Genomic DNA, 22,356 nt, shown 5'->3' with positions numbered 1-22,356 from the left:
TACACTTATTGATCTGTTTTTCTGTGGTTTTTGTTTTTGTTTTGTTCTGAGAGGAGTTTTGCTCTTGTCGCCCAGGCTGGAGTGCAATGACCCAGTCTCGGCTCACTGCACCCTCCGCCTCCCAGGTTCAAGCGATTCTCCTGCCTCAGCCCCCCGAGTAGCTGGGATTACAGGTGCCCACCACCATGACTGGCTAATTTTTGTATTTTTAGTAGAGACGAGGTTTTACCATGTCGGTCAGGCTGGTCTCAAACTCCTGACTTCAGGCAATCCACCTGCTTCAGCCTCCCAAATTGCTGGGATTACAGGCATGAACCACCACACCCAGACTGATCTGCTTTTTAAATGTCAGGCACTGTGGGAGGATGCAGTGTTATCACAATAAATAAAATATACTTAGTCAATCTTACACTCTTGATGCCTTTCAGAATCTGTTAAAAACCCTTACAGTTCATAAAATCCGAGTCTGTTCCAGCCTACCAGCTGAAATATGGGGTATTTCAATGGGTAAGATCTACTTTTCCTTGTCCTCTCCTTGCCCCCAGAGTACTGCACAGTCTGTGGATGGGTATATAAAAGGAGGAATAACAAAGATCTGGAGTAAGAAACTGGGGTCCACTGCTGTCATTTTAGTAGTCACTGGAGAGTCAAGCATTTAATTAAACATGCAAATGCCTGTCACTGACTACTTTTAAGCTCATAATTTACCATTCAAACATTTGGCTCAAAGTACTGTGAAATATTACTGACCTCCATCGATGGGAACAAATACTTTATTAATATTGTGATTAAAAAGTAATTACATATTAAAATATTACCATGTACTATAGATGATATTCTACCATGGCTTCATTTTTGTTTTGATAATACCTTTACCTCGTTAAATTAACTTGTAAAAATATATTTTTAAATTGAACTATTTGGTATAATTCTGATAATTTTAGAATATGTATACTCTCCTAAATATACACCATGAAAATAAATATCACAGTTAGAATTTTAGCCAATAAGAATTTGTCAATAAGAAGATACATAGAAATATCATAAATATCTGAGTTGTTCTCTACCAAAATAAAGGATTTCTTAAATAATTCAGTCTGCAATCCTAGTTATTTGGGCACAGTGTAATTAAATTTCTATTGTGAAAATTAATATTCTTAAAAAGTGATAACATCAATTGTTGGAGGCTTCTTTTTAATAAACATTATCTACATAAGCTGTCTGTATACTTGGAGATATGCTTATCTGAGTAGGAGAATAAGATTTGGTGGTAAAGCTAATCTAGTAAATGAAATCAAATGAGATAACAGATGCAAGGGGCTTGACACAGAGTGTTGCGCACTCTAAGTGCTCAATAAAATGCCAGAGATGATGAGGATAGTTATGCTCACATCTGTACTGTCAGGTTATCTCATTATCCTCATTTTACACATAGAGATATGAAAGCTGCGAGAGTAACAATGACTCACTCATAAGGGCAGGCAGATAATATATTGCATAACCAGGAGCGAAACACTGATTTTTCAAATAGGCTTAAATCCAAGACTCTTAAACCATGCTTTGAGCAAGGACTTCTCAGAATTTGAAGAATAAAAAGCCTTCATTATCCAGTGTGGTTGGAATAAGCACTCAAGAGCAAGAGAACCACAGCTTCCTCCTGTGTAAAGGAGGATAAAGGCACTTAAGGGCAGGTGACCAGAGAGAGTGAGATGGGGCAGGAGGGAAGGATAGAGTGATTAGATTCAGGGATTGGAGCCAATTTTTGTGGATCTAGCTATGTGACAATATGAAAAATGAACCCAGGTCAACAAAAGTTCCTTACTGGGTTCTTGTACTCTTCTTCCTTTTAACTTCAGAAATAGAAGGGTCTGCCAAATTGAGTCTGATGAATAAACTCTTGTGTTGGCCAATTCTGCCTGCCATATGCCCTTAGACTGCTTGCAGGGCTGAGGCCCACAGTAGCTGTCCTGGCCTTTTGCTCTGTTACTGGTTCCTGGTGTACATCTCTGAAAGGGCTCAGGCCACCCTTAGATAATTCCACAGGGCAGGTGCCATGGCTTGGATACACTCACTTGACCCAAGTTAGCTTGTTCTGTTTATTCATGTGGTTGTTTTTAACTTGGTAGAAAAAGTAAACTGAAAGGGAATGGAGGAATACCTTAAGCAAGTTTCTGTCAAATTATTATTTACTTAAATTCATTTTTTAAGAAACTCCCTTTAGGAGGCGAAACAGTTGAGGAAAACAAAATACATTTCAAATATCTAATTCAAAAAGCATATTAATTTATGTTCAAAGATGTTTTAAGAAGTGGTTTAAATTCATATTTTTACTTTTTTTTTTTTTTTTGAGATGGAGTTTCGCTCTTGTTGCCCAGGCTGGAAGTGCAGTAGCATGATCTTGACTCACTGCTTCCTCCGCCTCCCGGATTCAAGTGAGTCTCCTGCCTCAGCCTCCAAAGTAGCTGGGACTACAGGCATGTGCCACCATGCCCAGCTAATTTTTGTATTTTTAATAGAGACAGGGCTTTGCCATGTTGGCCAGGCTGGTCTCAAACTCAACCTCAGGTGATCTGTCGTCCTTGGCCTCCCAAAGTGATGGGATTACAGGCGTGAGCCACTGAGCCTGGCCATTTTTTACTTAAATATTGAGTCACTGCTACGTACCAGGAAGGTTCTGGTGGGTGCTTGGAATATTACAGTAAGACAAATGTTGTTATATCTTTGTTTTCCCAGAGCTCAGTACTAAGCAAAGGAGACAGGTAATGAAAACAAAACAAAACAATCAAAATAAAGTGTAGGAAATGTTAGGAGAGAAGAATCGTGAATACAGTTCATACCAGGGATTCCTAAGTTCCTAATGAAAGGCTTCCCAGAGTAAGTGACTTCTAAGCTGTGGTCTGAAAAGTGAGAAACTATCCAGCTAGATGAAGGATTGAGAAAACCAGAAGAAACAACTTATACACAGACATGGAGCAGGGATGATGGCTAAGCTGGGCCTCTGTGGTGATGGGAATTTCTCAAGAGAAGCGTTGGGGCACAGTCAGAGGAAACAATAATAAAGGATCAGGGGAGACAAACAGCTTGTGTGTTTTAAGATATGCAGTTGACTTTGTATCACAATAAAATATATCAAAATAACTATTTTAATAGTCCTATAAAATTACACATATGTAAACATATAAATAAGAGTGATAAATTCATTTGCTATTGAAGATATTGCTGTGGTTAAAACTACGTATTTCTTATTCTGAATTTCACGTGTCTGGGGGAATGGGGTCAAAACAAACCAGTGCTAACCATTCTGGTTCTGTATGCAAAGGGATTCCTTAAACTTGACATTGTGTGCAAAACACACACACACACACACACACACACACATAGAATTGTCTTTGATGACTATTTTGTATAAGTTCTTCATTTAGCAGGTGCCCTTTCTGAAAAAGAAAATTTCCTTTTTTTTTTCTTTTGTTTGCTTGAATGGGATCGATGACTGGCTAATTGTAAATAAATACTAACAGGCCTTTTATTTCAAACCTCAGAGCTTTTTTCTCAAAGCCCAGGTTAAAAGAAGAGCCCCAGTTAAATCAAATGACATATTCTAGTCCATAGACTTACTGGTTCAAGGTTCTATTATTCTTTTATTTTGTACTAAGGGCACTATCAAAATAAATAAAAACGTCACAGCTGTACTGAAACACTAGAAGAAAAATCTGCAATTTTGAATAGTGATTTTAGACCCCACTACCAAGATTTTTTTTTCTTTTTGCAGCCATTAACTAGTTTTTTAAAAATAGCTAAATTTGAGAGGATCTCAACATACAATTTTATAAAGTCTAGTCTGAGATTACTTTATCAGTTATTGGAATAATCTGACAAGCAGAGTAGGACTAGGAATAAAGCATTGATTCAAGATTTCTTGTTTAAATGGTGCTTCTCATTCTTTGTTTGCAAATCTTGAGGAATACAAAGATGAATGAGCATCCAATCCCTTCAGTGTCAAAAATATCATGCTGCAAGTATTTAGAAGAGGGAAAGAGGAACATTTGTGCCTGGCATAGCATTTCCTTTCATTTTCATTTATTCTTCTGCTTATTAATTCACTTATTCATTCAATCAACAAGCATTTAAAGATTGCCCACTAAATACAAAATCCACTGGTGTGTGTTGATGATGCAGCAATGATTTGGCACTGAAAATAAACTTAAGGTAATGGTTCTCAAAATTTGAGAAATCTATGAACTTCTTTGAAAAGGTGATAGATACTATGGATGCAACATAGGCAAATCTATGCTCATAACTTCAGTGGGGCTGAGGAGGATGCCTTGAAGCCCACCATTGGATTCCTTGGGACTTATGAATTTTGCTTAGCAATTTCTTAATTTCCAGTTTTGTTCATTGTTTGAACTTTGCCACCCAATCCAAAGTTTTTATCCTTATTACAAGGTTTATTTCGTTTTCATAATTAACCCCTAAAAGTAATATTGGGTCAAATCTTAAAGACACTTCTCCAGTTGAGAGACCTACTGCTGACATTAAAGAGCCAACCTGCTCAGTAAAATGAACATGAGCGCCATCTAATGCCCAAATAGAATAAATGTTGGTAACAACATTAATACACAGAGGATTAGAGTATGGTGTGTATGTACAAAGGAATTAACTTTGTTATTGGTTGGTTGACTCATTTCTAACACTTGTTAATTATTTTTTGATATTATCATTTTCAATTATTTTATTTCACATAACAGTCCCTTACTGTCTGAATTTGAAGATAAGAAACATTTTTAACAATAAGAAACATTTTGTTGGCCAGGCGCGGTAGCTCACACCTGTAATCCCAGCACTTTGGGAGGCCGAGGCAGGCAGATCACCTGAGGCCGGGAGTTCAAGAGTAGCCTGGGCAACATGGCAAAACCCCGTCTCTACTAAAGATACAAAAATTAGCCGGGCGTGGTGGCGCACGCCTGTAGTCCAGCTACTCGGGAGATTGAGGCAGGAGAATTGCTTGAATCTGGGAGGTGGAGGCTGCAGTGAGCCAAGATGGCGCCACTGCACTCCAGCCTGGGTGACAGAGACTCCAAAAAAAAAAAAAAAAAAAAGACATTTTGCAAATATGTCCTTTTTATTGGTGGAGAACCATATGACTTACATTTTTAAATAAATTTTTGATTTTAGAATGTTTTTCGTTTTTCAGAATAATTTGCAAAGATAGTCCATAGAATACCCAAGTATCCCACACCCAGTTTCACCCAAAACTAATATGGTACAATTGTTACAATTAACAAACCGGTATCAATACATTATTATTAGCTAAAGTCTATAATTTATTCATATTTTCTTAATTTTTCCCTAATGTTCTTTTATGTTTCAAGGTCCCATCTAGCACACCACATTACATTTGGTAGTCATACGTCCTTAGGCTTAGTTATGACAGTTTGATTTACATTTGATATTGTATGTCTTTGCATTTTATTTTAGCTTTCTGTTATTTTTCAAAATCTTAAAACAATTTAACTTTTCAGAAAACACTTTCCCTTGTTCTATTCCCTTGGTAACACTGCATGACTATTTAATCAGTTTTATAGGGGTTTGTATAAACATACATTATCATTATGCATCGTTCATCTCTAATAATGAAAAAAAGGGTAAAGAAAGAGGATTATCAAAATGTTTAACTTGCCAAGATTGCCAATATAATATAATAAATAAATGATGGGTCAGATTCCAAAGCCTATGACACCTTCCAAAAAGCTAACACATCTTTCGGCATGCATAAGTTTAAAATGCCCTCCACCCCAGCACCATGCTCCTGCCAGGGCTTCTGGAATGACCAACGCCCAAGACAAAGTCGTTTCCCTTTGGAGTCCCATTGCCCCTCACAAGCACTTTTTATTTTATATAAAAAGTTTATATAAAATGCTCTATAAATGAGCCTGGGTTGCCACCCAAACTGTTTTGTGTTTGCCACGAAAACAGATGTGCCGAGGTCTCAAGGAAACTTCTGTCTTACACCAACTGGAATGCATTAAGTCTGAGGAGGGTTCACAGTTCTGTCCTAGTTGCTAATATTTTAATTAAGCATATATTTTTGTGGCCTTTAAAAGCCATCAGGAGATATAAAGGAATATTTTGTTGATAACTTCAGTGTCCTGGGAGCAAAATGGAATATTGTGTTTCCTAATTGAAAAAGTAGTCTATATGTGTATATGGATGTGAAGGAATTTATAGAATGCTGGCGAAAATGATTTCCTGGGCAAAGAGTAGAGGTGTATAAATTACTTGGATCCTGCAGTATTGATTATTTGTGAATATATCTGTAAAACATTAAGTGATTTTTGTACACTCATAGATTTCAACCTTGGATGCACATTAGAAACCCTAGGGAGGGTTAAAAATCCCAATACCCAATCTTCATTCCAAACCAGTTAAATCTTACTCTCTAGTAATCAAATTCAAAGCAGCAATTTTAAAGCTCCCCAGTTGATTCCAGTGTGTAGCCAAGAGTTCTACATTGTAACTCAGGGGTTTAATATTGTTCCTGTACTTTTATTCTGCAGCATAAACTTAGCTATGCTATTCTTATTTTTAAAAGAAGGTATGGCTTACAAAAGGTGATAAGCATTATTATGTTTAACAATCAAACTCATTATTAAAATTCTTTTCTTATACGTCTGTCAAATGCATTGTTTTTTCTCTGAGTAATTTAGATGAATGAATTAATAATTGATAAACACACATGTAATACTATGAGAATCCTTTCCTAAATCCTTTTATCTATTTTCAAAGGATTTCATTTCTACATATTTAAAGTTTCTAAAATCATTTTTTAATTTATGAAATGTTTTTCTTCCTAGAAATTTTGTTCCAGATTATCTGTTAAGAGCTGCATTTTAACAGAAAATAATTTTCCTTATTAACTGAGTGAATTGATAAGTAGGTAGGAATATTTTCCAGTGGTAGTCTCAAGATAGAAACTTCTAAGAGCTTTGAAGTTTTAGCAATTAACAGACTTTGTTAAAAATGAAGCCACTAACAAGGATATTAATAAAAGGTAGATTTCAATCTGGGCAATTATACAATATAGACATCTTTATTACTAACTAAAATATCACAGAATGATTTCATTAATGCTATAAATGTGATTAGTAGAATAAGTGTATCCTTAGTGCCATTGGTTAGATAGCCAAAGACTGGATGTCAGAGAAAGGTTTCCAATTCTTTTCTACATATGAGAATCAAAATCAAATTATAGAAAAAAGTCACAATTGTTTTCTTGAATTCCTTTAAATATGTTTTTCATTCTTGAATTCTGCTATTACTCTTCATGGTAGTGGTCAGTTTGTGTGTGTTTCAAGTATGTCACTATGTTGTTAAATATGTCAACTGTCTACATTTCTAACACAAAATGATCTTTTTTTCAACCACTAAGTTATATGCTGGTTATTTCTAAGTACATGCATATTCAATCTAAGTATCTCAGTTGATTTAAATCAGTTTCTTACTTTGAAAAGATTTTTAAGACTTTTTTTGCACAGAAGTAAATTTCAGATTCAGCTTATAGGTCTTAATAATAACACTCCTACAAACTGAGTCAAATTTAAATATCTTATCAGGTATCAAATATATTTAAATAAAAACATACACATTAATGAGTGCCCTGTGAGAAAGTGGTGGTGAATTTGAGCCATATTGCTATATCCCCACAGCAATATCTGACATTTTATTCAGTGCCATCAGCTATATGATTCTAGACATGCCCTCCTAAATCAGTGGTTTGCAGGGTTTTATCCTTCCTCATCAGAAAATGTAAACAAGATTACAAACCCACTGTCTTCCCCAACTGCAAAATATTATTTAAAATTTTACCGTGTTTTATTTTATAAAAGTGATAATTGTTCATATTATATGGTCTGAAATTACCAGTGATGAGAATAATTATTTGGTCAAATACTTTCTGTAAAGTTAAATTTATCTATGAATGGTGCTTCTGTAATGTTTACAGTAAACACAGTAAGATATTTTGCCCAAAGTGCTATTTGTCCTAATGTATTACTTGATGTGACATTCTGATACCATCAGACTGGGGGCTGAGTCCTCTGATAAAAAGAAAAATGCCACATAGCCACAGAGATTATTTCACCCTGTTTCCTTGCACATCTGGGAAATAAGCAGAAATTGTAAAAGCTACTAGAGTGAGCTTGATTGTTTTCTTCCTAAGAATCTTGAGCTTTCAAAATTTGAATTTAAAATATTAATTGACTTTCTTGTCAGAAAATGTTGATTATTAAGAAAAGAACGAGACAAAAATGTAAAAAGAAATTTTAGTTACCTAATTTTATTAGTTAAAGGAGTATTTAATAAAACTTTATGATACATTCTAACTAATTCTGGTGAAAGGATTAAATATTTGTTTCGCCCTTACCTCACAATGTACACAGTGATTTTAAGCTCCTTTCTGTTAAAGTAGTTAAAGACTTTTCCAAAGTCTAAAATCTTAATCACATAAATCTAAAAGCAATACTTAAATGCAAACATGAGTGAAGAGCTTACTGGCTTTTTCTACTAAAAGACTTTCTTCTTTTTCTATTATAGACCTGTTTTAATTTGGACATTTTTCTTGCACAAATAAGACTGTTTCAATACAAATTTGTATTTATTAACTTGCTAGCTCATAATGTTAATCATGGTTTCAGTTTGACTTGCACATTCCAGAATAAATCTATTTACTTAATTATAAATGGGTGTGTGGCATTGTCCTTGACACCATGAGAAATATAATGGCTATCAGGAAGTGGGGGAAAGGAATTTATATCTTTTTGAATGTCTACTATGGGCCTGTTGTTTCTCTCAGTTGATTCTGCTAACAGCCTACCTAAGAAGGTATTAATCATGCCAAGAAGGTATTATCATTTTTATCTTATGGATAAAAACTTCACAGAGGTAGCTGACATGCCTAAAATTCACACCGCTAGAGTATCTTTTAAGAGTCTTTCTTTTGTAAATTTGTTTGAGTTCATTGTAGATTCTGGATATTAGCCCTTTGTCAGATGAGTAGGTTACGAAAATTTTCTCCCATTTTGTAGGTTGCCTGTTCACTCTGATGGTAGTTTCTTTTGCTGTGCAGAAGCTCTTTAGTTTAATTAGATCCCATTTGTCAATTTTGGCTTTTGTTGCCATTGCTTTTGGTGTTTTAGACATGAAGTCCTTGCCCATGCCTATGTCCTGAACGGTAATGCCTAGGTTTTCTTCTAGGGTTTTTATGGCTTTAGGTCTAACGTTTAAGTCTTTAATCCATCTTGAATTGATTTTTGTATAAGGTGTAAGGAAGGGATCCAGTTTCAGCTTTCTACATATGGCTAGCCAGTTTTCCCAGCACCATTTATTAAATAGGGAATCCTTTCCCCATTGCTTGTTTTTCTCAAGTTTGTCAAAGATCAGGTAGTTGTAGATATGCGGCATTATTTCTGAGGGCTCTGTTCTGTTCCATTGATCTATATCTCTGTTTTGGTACCAGTATCATGCTGTTTTGAAATTTACAAGAAAAAAACAAACAATCCCATCAAAAAGTGGGCAAAGGATATGAACAGACATTTCTCAAAAGAAGACATTTATGCAGCCAAAAGACACATGAAAAAATGCTCATCATCACTGGCCATCAGAGAAATGCAAATCAAAACCACAATGAGATACCATCTCACACCAGTTAGAATGGCAATCATTAAAAAGTCAGGAAACAACAGGTGCTGGAGAGGATGTGGAGAAATAGGAACACTTTTACACTGTTGGTGGGACTGTAAATTAGTTCAACCATTGTGGAAGTCAGTGTGGCAATTCCTCAGGGATCTAGAACTAGAAATACCATTTGACGCAGCCATCCCATTACTGGGTATATACCCAAAGGACTATAAATCATGCTGCTATAAAGACACATGCACACGTATGTTTATTGTGGCACTATTCACAATAGCAAAGACTAAGACTTGGAACCAACCCAAATGTCCAACAATGATAGACTGGATTAAGAAAATGTGGCTCATATACACTATGGAATACCATGCAGCCATCAAAAATGATGAGTTCATGTCCTTTGTAGGGACATGGATGAAATTGGAAATCATCATTCTCAGTAAACTATCCCAAGGACAAAAAACCAAACACCGCATGTTCTCACTCATAGATGGGAATTGAACAGTGAGAACACATGGACACAGGAAGGGGAACATCACACTCTGGGGACTGTTGTGGGGTCGGGGGAGGGGGGAGGGATAGCATTAGGAGATATACCTAATGCTAAATGACGAGTTAATGGGTGCAGCACACCCAGCATGGCACATGTATACATATGTAACTAACCTGCACATTGTGCACATGTACCCTAAAACTTAAAGTATAATAATAATAATAAAAAAAGAGTCTTTCTTTTGCAAGCAACAAAATAAATAAGCTGGCATGAACAATTAAAGGAATCCACTGACTCAAATAACAGAAGTAGGACTAGCTCTCTAAGAGGCTAGATATAGCTGCAAAATTGATATTACCATGAACTTGACATCTCTGTTGTTCTCTTTGGTTTGCCTTCCCAGCATTGGCCTTATCCTTAGGCTCTACAAGGGGATCTGCTACAGCCCAAGTCCCCCTCACTCTGACAACTATGGTGTCAAATTGGCTCTAGCCGTTCACTGGAACCCTGTACTGTGTTCACAAATGTATCCTTCACCAGCTGGGGGAAAGGAGGATCTCTGCTTATAGCTCTCTTACAATTCCTGAGATTTACTCTTGTCTTTTCTTAAATTATTTGCTAACCTTGGGGGTCTGTCATACCCTTGCCAGTTTGGGTCTGTTCCTGGACCTGGGGATGGAGTCAGTCCCACAAAACCTGCGGAGCTAAGAACAGAAGAAAGTGAATTGCCTAAAGATAATCACAATGCTGTTGGCTGGAGAATTTCTACCACCATTAAGTAGATAGTAGAGCCAGGATTGGATATAAAGTCTGTACTCTGTCAGTTATGCAGTAGAACTAACAGAACATAACTTCTTCCTTCTGTTTACAACTGGCATCTAGTGGTTAGAGGCCAGGGACAGTCATCATCCTATAATGCACAATGCAGGCCACCCACAAAAAGGCATTATCCAACCCAGAATGTCATAGTGCCAACATTGGGAAACCCTGTGCTATATGATCTGCCATGGGGCGTGTTCCCTCAGCCTTACAAACCGCCTCCCTCCCCTTTTCTTTAAGCAGCAGCTACCTTGAGGGGCCTCCTTTCAGTTTCAAAAATGTGCCAAAGCTCTTCAGGCTTTAGGATCTTTGAACATTATTTTCACTTTACCTGGATGTTCTCCTCCCACCCCTCCGACTACAGCTGCATCATTCTTTCCAGACCTAGCCAAAGGTGGGGAAGCATTGAGCTCAAAGAGTGTTTTCTTGAGAAAGACTACTGATTCTCCAGACTGGGTCAGCCCCACCCACCTGTCAATAGTACACTGCCCTCTTTTATACTTTAACTTTGTAGCAATGATCATAATTTCAATTAGCTATTGTATCTTTTACAGCAAATGAAAACTCTAAAACAACAAATGAAGACTTATTTCTGTTTATACTCTGAGCACTTAGAACAGAGTCTGTGATTAAGGTTGGATGTATTTTAGATGAGGCGATCAATAAGAGTAAAAACTCACAGGCTTGAATGCAGCAAGCATTTTAGGGAGTGTGCTGAGTAGACCAGTCAGGAAATATTTAGTGTAGAAAAAGCATGAACAATAAGATGGAGAAGGGATGGAAGGTTTCTGGTGTTGGATTTAATAAATGTTTAACTAGTATTTTCTGAGTTTCAATATGGGAATATGCTAACTCTTCTGTGTAGATGAAGTAGGTAAAACCAGATTAAATCTGATTTTGTTTGTTTTATCTGATTAAGTCTGATGGGCCCAGAAGAAACAGCCTGAGGCATCACTTAAATTTGGGCATTTTTTATAATGCGCTGAACTCGGAGCCAAGTGAACTAAGATCTAGAGCTGACCCTAACATTAATGTAATGTTTTCATTGTGCTCTTTTGAGCTTCAGTCTATTTGTAAAATGAGGGAGCTGGACTAAAGGATCTGTGCTGCCCTCCTAACCCAACACTCCTTCTTTACTAAGCTGAAAAGAGAGTTTTGGCTTGCTGAGATAGAACTGTACAAGCATTCTACTTTTAAAGTTGCAGGAGGAATTTTTTTTAATGCAGTTGTTTTTGAACCTGGTAATAAAGAAGCAGAATATTGTGAGAATAACTGAATCTTTTGATAATTGGGGACTTTAATGTGTCCCAGAGTTTTGCATTATTTTATACATTGAATATATAAAAGATTGGGTAATAGATAGCCTAACCTCACGATATATCCTTAAGTTTTTGTGTTTTTCAATAAATCCCTAGGACAAATGTTTTTTTTCCATGAACGCTCTCTTAAAATAAAGTCTAGTATGCTTTGTCAAAGCTTTGATCAGATGAAAGCATTTATATTTTTGTTTATCCTCGTTCACCAAGATTAATAGGTTGCTAGAGGTCTACTGAGGACAGTTTCTCAGTCTTGGCACTATTGATATTTGGGGCTGGAAAATTCTTTTCCAGGGCTGGGGAGCTGTTATAGGAGTTTCTAACTCTACCAGACAGATGCCAGTAGCACCTCTCCCTCCCAGTTGTGAAAACCAAAAATGCTTCCAGACATTGCCAGATGTCCACTGAGGGGCTCAGATGACCTCAGGTGAGAAGCATTGGTTTAGTGCAAAGCAATCTCCTTTAACTAGAGCATACTGGCCAGATGGATGCAAATGTTACTGCTTGGTTAACCCATTTAAACAAAGTTAAATCTTGCCCAAATGAATGTAAAGCCCTCATTGATAGTTAAATGTATCTCACTGTTTGTTTTACTGCTAGATACTCTTGGCACATTCTGAATGAGGCAATCAGTGACTTCCTTATATAGGCAACAATTCCTGGGAAATCTCAATAAATTATCAGAAGAAATGCAAAAGAAAACAATCTGCTGATTCAGCTTGTAAGTTTACAGTGGTATCGTCTTACTTCCCAAACTAAATAATTCTCGGAGTCCTGTTCCATGATAGGATAGTGACTGTGGGTCTGTGTTGTTTATGTGGTTGTTGATACTCTTGTGCCTCTTTTAGATAGTTTTCTAAGAGACAAGGCTTTTTTTTTTTTAATTTAATGACTATTCCTCTCTATGACCCTCTGCCCCCTCAAGGATATCAGAGTTTTTGTCTTCAGCATTTTTCAGGTTATAATAAATTATAATTCTAAAAATTAGGCTGCAAAGAAAGCCTCAGGTCTTTTGAAAGGAGGCAGAAATAGAACTAGATAAGCCTTTCAAATAGTTGGTATGGTGTATGGAGTTTTTTTTTTTTTTTTTTTTTTTTTTTTAACAGAAAGAAGAGAAAAAAAAAGTCTGTAAAATTTGTCAATGTAATACTCACTTCTGCTCTCCTCCTGCTTGAAAAGATCGCTGTAGTAATTAGAATCTCAAACGGACAGTCTTACTAGCATCTAAAGTTTGGGTGTACTTCTAGCAAACATGTATTGCACAAGATAACAATATAAACTGGCCTTCTGAAAGTAAACAAACCCAAAGAAATCTACTAATATTGGGCTGGGCGCGGTGGCTCACGCCTGTAATCCCAGCACTTTGGGAGGCCGAGGAGGGCGGATCACAAGGTCAGGAGATCGAGACCATCCTGGCTAACAGGGTGAAACCCCGTCTCTACTAAAAATACAAAAAATTAGCTGGGCGTGGTGGCGGGCGCCTGTAGTCCCAGCTACTTGGGAGGCTGAGGCAGGAGAATGGCGTGAACCTGGGAGACGGAGCTTGCAATGAGCCGAGATTGCGCCACTGCACTCCAGCCTGGGCGACAGGGCGAGACTCCGTCTCAAAAAAAAAAAGAAACATACTAATATTGCAGTGTGCTTCGCTGATTTTAGAGAAAGATGCTTTACACTTAGTTTGTTTAAGAGGAATACTGCTACTCAGCATGTTTTGCTTTAAGTCCAAATAGAGAATCCCTCATCAGAAACAGGCTTAAGTTTTTCAAACAGTTTACTTTTTAAAAAAAGTAGGTCTCACTTCTGCTTCCAGCCAATATGGAGTACAGTGACTAGATTTACAGTCTCATCTTAAAAAAAAACTTTTTAAAATCAGGACAAAATATACAAAAGAACAGTTTTCATGACAGTGGGCATTAGACAATGGAAGATAGTGATTCCTGAGAGATAAGAAACAAATCAAATCAGCCCTATGATTGTCCTAGCTAAATGCCTTGAGAGGCATCCAGGCTGTGGCTCAGGGAGGGGCAAACCAGGAGATACCCAACAAACTTCTTGAGTTGAAGAGATGGAGCTGAGAGTCTTGGGAGACCAAGGAGGCTAAAGGTCATAGACAGAGTATCAGAGAAGTGAGAGTTGCAAAAAGACCCTCTGACATCTTCCAAGGATCCTCATTATGTATTCTTCAGGGTAGTGATTAGTGCACATATGTGAAGAAACTACCTGAGCCCTGGTGTGAGGGAGATACCCAAAAGATTAGATGGAAAAGCACCTAGCACTTATACAGGACTTGGAAAACAATGCCTGTTTCCATCAGGCAGAATGGAAAACCTCATAAATCAAGGACACTGGGGAGAGTACTCAAGGTTCTTGCCTTAGTAAGGGAGGGTAATTAGCCCTTCATGAAACACTGTTCCAGTCTTGCCTAACAAATCTTAAAAGCAAGACTTGAAAGGAACAAATTTTTTCCAAGTCATTAAACTGCATCCCAGAGCAAAGTTCAATAATATTTATGAGATTATAAAAATATCCAGCACTTAAGAAGTCAAATTTATGATATCTGGCATCCAATCCAAAATTACTAGACATAAAGAAAATCTGAGACATGTGACTCATAATGAAGAGAAAAATTAATCCAAATGGATAGGTACAGAGCTGAAACAGATGTCAGAATTAGCAGACAAGGGCATTAAAACAGTGATTTTTAACTGTATTCCATATTTTCAAAAGCTAAATTGATACCTGGAAGATTTTTAAAAATTCCAAATTGAACTTCTATAGAGGAAAATTACAATGTCTGAGATGAAAAATATGTTGAATGTGATTAATAACAAATTAGACATTGCAAAAGAAAATATTATAAATTTGAAGACATAGCAATAGAAATTATCCCAAATAAATGGAGAAAATTATTTTAAATGAATAGATCATCAGTGGACTTTGGAAGTAATTCAAGCTCCTAACATATGTGTAATTGGAATCTCTGAGAGGGAGAGGTAGACAGAAAAAAATATTCAAAGAAATAGAAAATTTCCAAATTTGTTAAAAACTATAAACCCACAGATCCAAGAGCTCAACAAACCCAAAACACAAGAAAAAAACATCAAGGGAAATCATAACTAAATTACCTAAAACTGATGATAAAAGAAAAATTTAAAAGCAACCAGAAGTAAAAGATATGTTATATATAGGAGAATTAAGATAAAGATGATAGCAGATTTTATGTCCAAAATGATGCAAGATGGGAGCCAGTGGAGCAGCATCTTTAAACTACTGGGGGTAAAAAACTCTTTAAACCTACAATTCTATATGCAGTGAAAGTATCTCTCACATATGAAGACAAAATTACGACTTTTAAACATAAAAAAGCAGAGGGAATTTATTACCAGTGGGCCTACAGTATAAGAAATATTTAAGAAGTCCTGTAGGAAGAAGAAAAATGATACCAGATACAAATGGATCTACACAAAGAAATGAAGATCACTTTAAATGATAAATTCGCTATCTTTCCACATCCCATGAGTTGGAACATGAGGGTGCTCTGGATATGTGCCAAGACATGGAGAAGGACCAATGAAAAGGACCAGGTCCTTGAATTACTGAGGGGAACAGAGCAGCTTGGCAATCTGGATGACCCATCTAGGAACTATTATTGAGAGACAAATAAAAGTCTATGTTTTCAAAGTATCTATATTTTGCAGTTTTAGTGATACTACCAATTGTTTCTTAATTAATACAATTATTTTTAAAGCTGTGAAGTTATGTCTGCTACATCAAGATCTTTAATTTACTTGGAAATTTTTTTCCACATAAAACAAAGTTGATCCAGAGCATTCTAATAAAAAGGACATCTTTTTCTCCCTTATCTGAAATGCCGACTCTTTTATAAATCTAGCACCTACATGGCACCCTTTCTGGCTTAAATGCTCCATTTGTCTATTTGTTTATATGATGCTATCTATGCACTAATTAGATATGTTTATGGTAGGGCAAATACTGTAACTTATCATCTTTCTCAGATATATCTTGACTCTTTCTACCATACTGAATTTCCAGATAAATTTTAGAGTCAGTTTTTTAAAAGTAGGTAAAAAGGTTATCAGGGGATGCAGCTAGGTCACATTAGTTTCAACCTATCTTTTTATGAGTTGATATATGCAGAAGTCTCCAGCCCCAAGACAAGGGTTGTTCTCAGACTGACTTTTATCCTTACAACCAGAGTGTCAAAGAGAGCCTGGTGATGAAGGGGTGATATTTGGCTACTTGATAGGCATCTAGGGGTCAGGTTTCCTCCCTCCAAGGAACACTCTACATTCCCCTAGAACTAAGGATATCATCTCCCACTTGTTATCCATTAGCTTCAGTTATTTTGGTGTAGACTGTGTCAATATAACCCCATTACTGTGATCACATTTAATTATATATCAACTGTACACTGAGGGCTTTTTCAAGGCATGGACCAGACAGACTAATCAGAGAGTAAATACACAGCACTTAATTTACTCTTCAGAATTTTTAATCAATGCCTATTGACTGTCTCAAGGGTTGAAGTCTCTATTTTAACTCCATTTTAAAACGGAGTTAAATGGGGAATTCGGCCAATTTATTCAATATTTATCACTAATGTTGAATACCTGCTTTGCTCTAGGTACTATACTAAATGTCGAATATTTAGCAGTAACGAAATATATATACTATATACATGTATACAATATATAACTATATATAACTATATATTATATATAACTATATATTATATACATGTATATAATATATATACTATATTATATATAATATATAACTATATATTATATACATGCATATAATATATAACTATATATTATATAACTATATATATTATATCTCTATATATAACTATATATTATATATAACTATATATTATATACATGTATATAATATATAACTATATATTCCTATATATAGTTATATATATAAATTATATATATAAATTCCTATATATATTATATAACTATATATTATATACATGTATATTATTTATATAACTATATATAATATACATGTATATTATAATATACATGTATATTATATATAGTTATATATTATATACATGTATATTATATATAACTATATATTATATACATGTATATAATGTATATAAATATAATATATAACTATATTATATACATGTATATAATATATAACTATATTATATACATGTATATAATATATAACTATATTATATACATGTATATAACTCTATATTATATACATGTATATAATATATATAACTATATCCTCTGATGGGAAAAATCCAACATTTAAACAAAATAAACAGAAATATAAATAATTTACAATTATGTTTAATGCTATGAAAGGAACAAATAAGGTTTTATTTAAGAATAACTGGAGGGAGAAAGTGGAGAAAAATATACTTTTCAAGTTAGATCATATTATGTACAGATGAAATCTGATTTAACCTCTAACTTAACCAGATTTATGTAGCAAATTAAACATAATTTTTTTCGTATACTTAATCCATTCATTTGTGTATTCAATAGCATTTATGTTCTTTGAGCCCTATAATGATCCAGCTATTAGGCTCACAAAAATGACCAGGACTCAGTTCCTGTCTTTGAGGAGCGCATAGTTTTTTTTTTTTTTAATTAATTAATTAGCAGTGCCTTTCATTAAAATAATTGCATACCAAATGGAAACAAATATGTTCCTTTTCCTCTTTCATTCTTTAGATGAGGATAGGAATTCACTCGGGCTCCGTGCTGGCTGGAGTTGTTGGGGTGCGAATGCCACGTTATTGCCTGTTTGGAAATAATGTCACGCTGGCAAGCAAATTCGAGTCGGGAAGTCACCCTCGGCGCATCAATGTCAGCCCAACCACTTACCAGTAAGTGTTCTCTGGCGTCCTCCTTCCTGTCTTTGACTTTGTTTTGGGCTGCTGTGCTGTCATTTGTGAGACCCTGTTCTTTTTCTTGATCCTGTCATTCTCCAAGATATTATGAGTATAACTGCCCAAACCCAAAAGATAGTAATTGTGACACAAACTTTTATTAGCACTCTGAGAGTACATGAAAAATCTGACATGACTGAGAGGTGAATATAGATTTGTCATTTCCCACAGTCTCTGTCCTTCTTAAGTACCTGTTTAAAATACAGGAGAGCAAATGTTCTTAAGGATCTGCATTATAATAGAAATCTCAATATTTTGAAAATGTTTCTGTTTATAAAAATGGAAGAAATACGATAGAAAAGGTGATTGGACTGTTTTTTTGAATAAATACATAAATAAAGACTCTTTAAATTTATATATATATAAATTATCCCTTACTCAAAATGCTTGGGACCACAAGTGTTTTACGGTTTGAAATTTTTTGAGTTTGGGAATATTTGTGCATATTACCTGGTGAGCATCCCAAATTTGAAAATCTGAAATCCAATATGTTCCAAAGAGCATTTCCTTTGAGTATCATGTTAGTTCTCAAAAAGTTTCAGATTTTGGAGCATTTTGGACTTTGGGATTTTGAATGGTCTGCCATACCAGGTACAGAGTAAAACATTAAATTCTTTTTATCTTAAAGGTAATCTTTGACAACACTACACATTTTTGCCTCCTGAATTCATTCTTATTTTCTGTCTGGTAGAAATCTCCCCTGTTAGATATTAAGCCCCGTATATGGGCAGCGACTGTGTCTCTCACAGTCATAATGATGAGTTTGGTTCATCATTATATCCCCAAACTTATAAAAATGTCTAGCGCATAATAAGCACTCTATAAATGTTTATCAAATTAATGAATAAATACATTGATAAGATGGACATCTTCAAAATTAGCAGCAAAGAAAAGCATGAAAATATCTTACTTTATCACACTTTGGCTTTATTCCGAGCATTATTGTACAGCTACTTAATTTCATGTTTTAGATAACTTAGAATCATACTGAAAAAAATGTAAAGTAGGAATAGTCGCCATTGATTTTTCTATCGACATGGTTACAAAAAACTCAAGCAGAAAATTTGAATATAAAGATAATAAAAGTTGACTATAATAATAAATAAAATAGTGATATTTTCAAACTTTTGATACCAAATTAGAGGGTAATTTGGTATCAGAAATTTCAGAGAGGGAATTTAAAGTTTTTAGATGAAAAGCAGATACTTCCAGATTCTGCAAAATAGATGAGAAAGAAAACTGAAATTACAAATATAAAATCAAGAGAAAGTTCACATTAAGAATACATTTTAAAGCTCTTGCTAAGTTCATTAAAGTACTGAATACCTTGATTTTACTGTTTTTGAATAAAGACACACCTCTTACTAATTTTAAGGAGCCCAAGAGATTTTGAGGGCCTCACAGACAACTTCTGGACAAAGTTTCAGGATTCTATCTAATCGTTACTTATCTAAGAACTATCTGCTATTTTCAGGATGTTTGTAAGAGGATTTGCATCTTTTAAACTTCTCCCAATTTTCCCAACACAATTCTGGGCATATTACAGATGATCTGACAATAATTACCATAGAAAATTGAATTTTGTCAAATTCTCTGGTAGAGATCAGTGATTCTGATACTTTCTGCTCTATATGATGAAAAAAAGTTACTGAAGATCAGCTACCTCACTCATATCCTATTACATGGTTCCATTTATTCCCATCCTGGTATTGATACTTATTTTCCAAGTTTGTGTAACTTAGTGTAGATTTATGTCTTCTGTGACAACTTCACTTAAAAAAAAAAGTGTAAAAGAATGGGCCTAACTTGTGTGAGGAGTTCACGCCCTGAGCTTAGACATCATAACAGTAGCTGGCCTTGTTTACACAGTGATGGATAAAAAAAAAAACTCTGCCAGCCATACAAGTCTGTGCATTTTGGTGGTGACTCAGAGTTTTTGTAGTCTTTTTCAGTTAGTTTATGATGATCCTTAGTGATTAACAAGGTCTGAGGAATGAAATCATTTCAACTACTGCATACACTGAAGCTTACTGTTGTGTTATTGTTCTGCACCTTCATCCCTAGACCCCCCAAAATCAAACAGAGCCATAGATAGACACGTTGAGCTGACAGGTGGGTAGAGTCTTAGAACAAACATAATTTATGAAGTAAAACCCAGTATTAAGCTCATGAGAGTTTGAAATCTCTATTTTATCCCTGAATTACATTCTGTAGAATGTCCAACATTACCTGTTTATCTTGAAAACTATATGATTATTATAAACTTTGGAAGTGGACTGTTTTGATATTATGATAAATTGAAATCATTTTTGAATGGTTCATTCCAAATGCATTTTGTCTGAAATATTCAAATAACTGAATTTTAAAAATATTTTTATAACTATTGTGGAGTACTGAAAAGAGATAATATAATATCCATGATCCCACCACAGTTAAACACTTTATATTTTGCTTCAGATATTTCTTAATAAAAATGAACAAAACATTTTCTTTGGAATTTTCTAAATCTTTCATTGTGACATCCTAATGAGTTTGGTGTGTTTCAAAGTCCCGTGTTTTGTTTTTTCTTGTTTTTTTGAGACGAGTCTCACTCTGTCGCCCAGGATGGAGTGCAGTGACACAATCTCCGCTCACTGCAACCTCTGCCTCCCGGGTTCAAGGGATTCTCCTGCCTTAGTCTCCCGAGCAGCTGGAACTACAGGCGCGTGCCACCACGCCTGGATAATTTTTTGTATTTTTAGTAGAGACGGGGTTTCATCTTTTTATCCAGGATGGTCTCCATCTCCTGACCTCGTGATCCACCTGCCTTGGCCTCCCAAAGTGCTGGGATTACAGGCCTGAGCCACCACACCCCACCCCAGTCCCATGTTTTATGTATTAACTTTCTACATATGTATCCATGAATAATATAATTTTATTTTACATGTTTTAATTTTCATAAATGGTATTTTACTGTATGACTGTTTCACTAACTTTGGTTTCTTTTAAACACAATTTAATACTTTTAAGATCTATCCATGTTGGAACATCTTTCTTTGGAAATTCCAAAGAAAGAATGGGTTTGGTAATTTGGTCAAAGGTGCATTTTGAGCTGTAACTAAGAGCTGAGATAGTAATCAGTTTATTCCTATGTGTTTTTATTAACAAAAGTCCCTTACTGATGACTGTCTAAATCATAGACAGCTCTAGCTCATCATTTTAATTGCCGTATGACATTCCAGTGTATGACTCCACCATATTTTAATATTTCATACATATATCCTCTGTTGATCAACACTTAGCATATTTCTATTTTTAAATTATCACAAAGTTTGTTCCAATGAACGTTATTTACCTGACATTACAAAAAAGAAATTTTTATTGAGTTTTAAGTTTTCCAAATTAGACGTTTTCATTTTTCTTCAATAAATGTGTTTACACACATTTTTGTTCCCATCATCCCAATAATGGGATAAGTTTTTTATGGGATATGGATTTTAAATAGTGCACATAATATATGCACTATTAATATATGCACTTTAGTGCATATAATATATATATTATATATACTAATATATTACTTTAAATACTGCATATAATATATATTTTAAAATAGTGCATATATTATAAACAACTGTCTTAACATCATGCTGCTGATCTGTAAAACAGAAATAATTGCTTATATGAAGGACGGCTTTAGCAAATTTTGAAATAAATGATTTATCTCAGCATAATTATTTTTTCTTGCTACAGTGCAAACTAAAAATGTAGAAAGACTTGAATTACTTTGATATGAAATTTTTGTTAATCTTCAAGCATTTTTGCTTTTCTCATTTTACAATTGATCTACTTCCAGATGTTTTAGAATACCTATTTTTAATTGACTGCGAAAGGCTTCTTTCTGTTAAAACCAAGCTTCTTCCTAACCACTGCTACCTGAACAGCTTATTGTATGAGGGGATGTACAGTGGAGCAGATTAGGCAGTGGTGAAGTGCATGACCTCAGAATCAAAGTGCCTAAGGTAGAATCCAGGCTCTAAAGTTTACTGTCTACATGAACTTTAGTGACTTAATTTCTTTGGACCAAGTTATCTCATCTTTAAAATGGGTACATGTTTTAT

General features: G+C 35.0%; 1 protein-coding gene across 1 annotated transcript in view; it reads left to right on the top strand.

Annotated features, from left to right (window-relative positions):
* GUCY1A2 (guanylate cyclase 1 soluble subunit alpha 2) overlaps positions 1-22,356 on the top strand; it is a 358,031-nt gene that overhangs the window by 305,460 nt on the left and 30,215 nt on the right. Inside the window, exon 7 of the mRNA XM_002822429.6 lies at positions 18,039-18,193. Within this exon, the coding sequence (XP_002822475.3) occupies positions 18,039-18,193 (155 nt within the window). The remainder of the gene's footprint in view (positions 1-18,038; positions 18,194-22,356) is intronic.

Source organism: Pongo abelii, chromosome 9, assembly GCF_028885655.2.
Source record: "Pongo abelii isolate AG06213 chromosome 9, NHGRI_mPonAbe1-v2.0_pri, whole genome shotgun sequence".
Taxonomy (NCBI): Eukaryota; Metazoa; Chordata; class Mammalia; order Primates; family Hominidae; genus Pongo; species Pongo abelii.
The sequence above is the reverse complement of the archived record's forward strand: the minus strand, read 5'-3'. Positions and strand labels throughout refer to the sequence as shown.